Here is a 2,793-nt window from a genome sequence, read left to right on the forward strand (position 1 = left end):
ATCAATGGGATAATATAAGATGTGCAATTAAAAGAAGCTGGCATATTTTGACTTTGGATGACAGGATTAGAGAAGTTGTAGGTGAAGGGCCACTGATGGTAGCAAGAAAGGCTCCAAATGTAAAGGACAGATTGGTCAAGCGCCAATTTATTAGAGGACCGTCCAATTCAGACTGGCTAGCACTAAACAATTTTCTGTTGATCAAAAAATATGACATCAGTTTTTTCTTTCATTGTAAATTGGAGGGGGTAATCTACCTCCTACGGTGTTCGTGCCCGGAAGAGAGTCTTAAAGAACCGGATACAGGAACAAGAGATACGAATGTGGCCAGACATTTTGCTACACAACACAATGGTGAGGTTCACTGAAATTTGTGATTATTGATAAGGGAATCACCTCCGGCCGTGGAGGTGATAATGACAGGATCTTGCTTCAAAAAGAAGCCAAATGGATTTTTAGACTGGGGACTAGATTTTCGTTTGGGCTCAGTGACAAGTTAGAGTTTGCAAGCTTTTTATAATAATATCTTTGCTATGATATATCTATAAACTAAGTTGATGAAAGGAGGGAAATAATTGTATATAGTATGGTTTTAGATGAATATATATGTAATTAAGAGCTATGTAAGCTGTGATTAATATATGCGTTAGAAATGATGCTTGTACTGTTGTAGTGAAAATCAGCTTTAACAATGGGCAATGCTTTACTACACTAGGTTTTAGGTGGTAATGTCCCTTTTAAGTAATGGAGAATAATTTCACAATACTTTTATTGTATATTATTCAGACTGGCAATCTAAGCATTTTAATGTTTGTATAAAAGTTTTGGTGTTTTAAAAAATAATTAAAATATATAAAAAAAAAATCCCCATGGTTTAAAACAAATACTTTTGTGTGGAGTGTAATATGTTCCTAGGGAATGGTTGTGGCAAAAAAAAAAAAAATTTCCCTTGAGGAACAAAAAAAAAAAAACTTTCACGTTACACATTTTTATGCAAAAAGTTTTTTTAAACAGTACTTGTAACATACATGATACATTTTATTGAGTTTAATGTCCCTTTATGGATTTCAAATGTTTGCCTGTTAGAGCTGAACTAGCAATGCAAACTGGAATAATACAATTCATGTTTAGTTTTCCTTTAACCTAATGTGGTATTTGAATACATTTGCCTCCTGCTCACACACAGAACATTTTTAAATGAATGATCAGCAAAACAGTTTATTTTACTTTGTTTGTAGTGAAATACAGATTTTTATATACATTTTCTTCAGTGTGGTAGAAATTTACAGCTTATTAGTTGATAAACTGTTATTTATAAAATAGTTAAAAAAAAAAAAAAAAAACTTTTATCACAAGGTCATTATATTAAAGGGCCCATTATATTAAAAAAAACAATTACATGCTCTGATGCATTATAGCACGTCATTTTAAGAATACCATCCTAGACTACTGTGGACTACAGTAGAAACACTTTGGACCCACATAGCATTGCTGGTCCTGAGCAGAAAACACCCCTGATCCAATCAGCAGCGCTAGTCGCACGACTCAGATGTAGAACTAATGCTGCTAATTTGATCTGGGCTCTTCCACTCAGACACAGCAGTGCTCTGTGAGTCCCAAGCAGTATTTCTGTGCGTATTAACCCTTTGCGGAGGGTTAAACACACAGTAGTCTGAGGTCAATAGTCTTACAATTACATGCTGTAAAAGATTAGGAGCATGTAATTATTTTTATTTATTTTTAAATATAAAAGGGCCGTTTAACTAGAATGTATGCCCCAGTTTCCTACATGTACAAATGCAGCTATTATTTGAAAGGCAACAAATCTATACAAACACACTTTAAATCACGTTTGCTTCATAGGAGCAGGGATATTAGCTGAGGCTTGTTCCAGGTATGCGAGTGGCCCCTGGGCCATTTCATTTGTCTTTTTATGCTGACCATTTATTTCTTCTAAAACCTGCTGCCAGGTCCGAAGTTTAGTCAAGTGCTTCTGAATAAGGGCTTCTTTCCTCTGCAATTCATTTCTCAACTCAGAAACATCCTGTTTCAAAAATATAAAAGAAAAAATAATTAGCATAACACAAAATACTTTTTCTTTTGATCTAAGGAAGGAGTTTTGTACATAGAAATGAGCAGAATAAACAAATGGAATTGTCAAGCAAAGGAAGAGGGTTTATATTGCACATGAAGAGCATTTTTTCCCCAGGAAGGGGCGAATAAAATACTCTAGTGAGAGATGTCATATGATACAGGAATACTTTATTTTACAAAGCCAAAACAAACATAGGATATATCCCACATCTACTATATATATATATTTTACTTTGTGCACTAACATGTAATGTTGTTGCTATTTTTAGACCAACATGAAAATAATGTACATAAATATTTGCTTAAAAGAGTTACATGTTGCACTAATATTAATTAGTACATAGAAACAAAAACATAATCTTACAAAGCTGTTTTTTATGAAGCGCAAAACAAACTAGCTGCAAAAAAATAATAAAAAAATTAATATATATATATTCACATTCAAAGAGGCTGGTGCACTCGCACAAACAGGTGTCCAGTTGCCAGGGTGCTGAATGCAGGTAGAGATAAAAAGGTAATAGAAGACAGCACTCGCTGGGCTTAAGGATAAGCAATAGAAGCTTTTATTTACTTGACGTTTCGGGGACAGCTCCCCTTCATCAGACGGTCTGATGAAGGGGAGCTGCCCTGAAACGTCATGTAAATAAAAGCTTCTATTGCTTATCCTTAAGCCCAGCGAGTGCTGTCTTCTATTACATA

General features: G+C 34.4%; 1 protein-coding gene across 1 annotated transcript in view; it reads right to left on the reverse strand.

The window, feature by feature from the left end:
• Nucleotides 1-1,190: 1,190 nt before the first annotated feature.
• MED28 (mediator complex subunit 28) overlaps nt 1,191-2,793 on the reverse strand; it is a 13,136-nt gene continuing 11,533 nt past the window's right edge. The window contains exon 4 of the mRNA XM_053700889.1: nt 1,191-2,044. Coding sequence (XP_053556864.1) covers nt 1,847-2,044 — 198 coding nt within the window. The 3' untranslated portion in view covers nt 1,191-1,846. The remainder of the gene's footprint in view (nt 2,045-2,793) is intronic.

This window comes from Bombina bombina, chromosome 2 (assembly GCF_027579735.1).
Source record: "Bombina bombina isolate aBomBom1 chromosome 2, aBomBom1.pri, whole genome shotgun sequence".
NCBI classification, from domain to species: domain Eukaryota; kingdom Metazoa; phylum Chordata; class Amphibia; order Anura; family Bombinatoridae; genus Bombina; species Bombina bombina.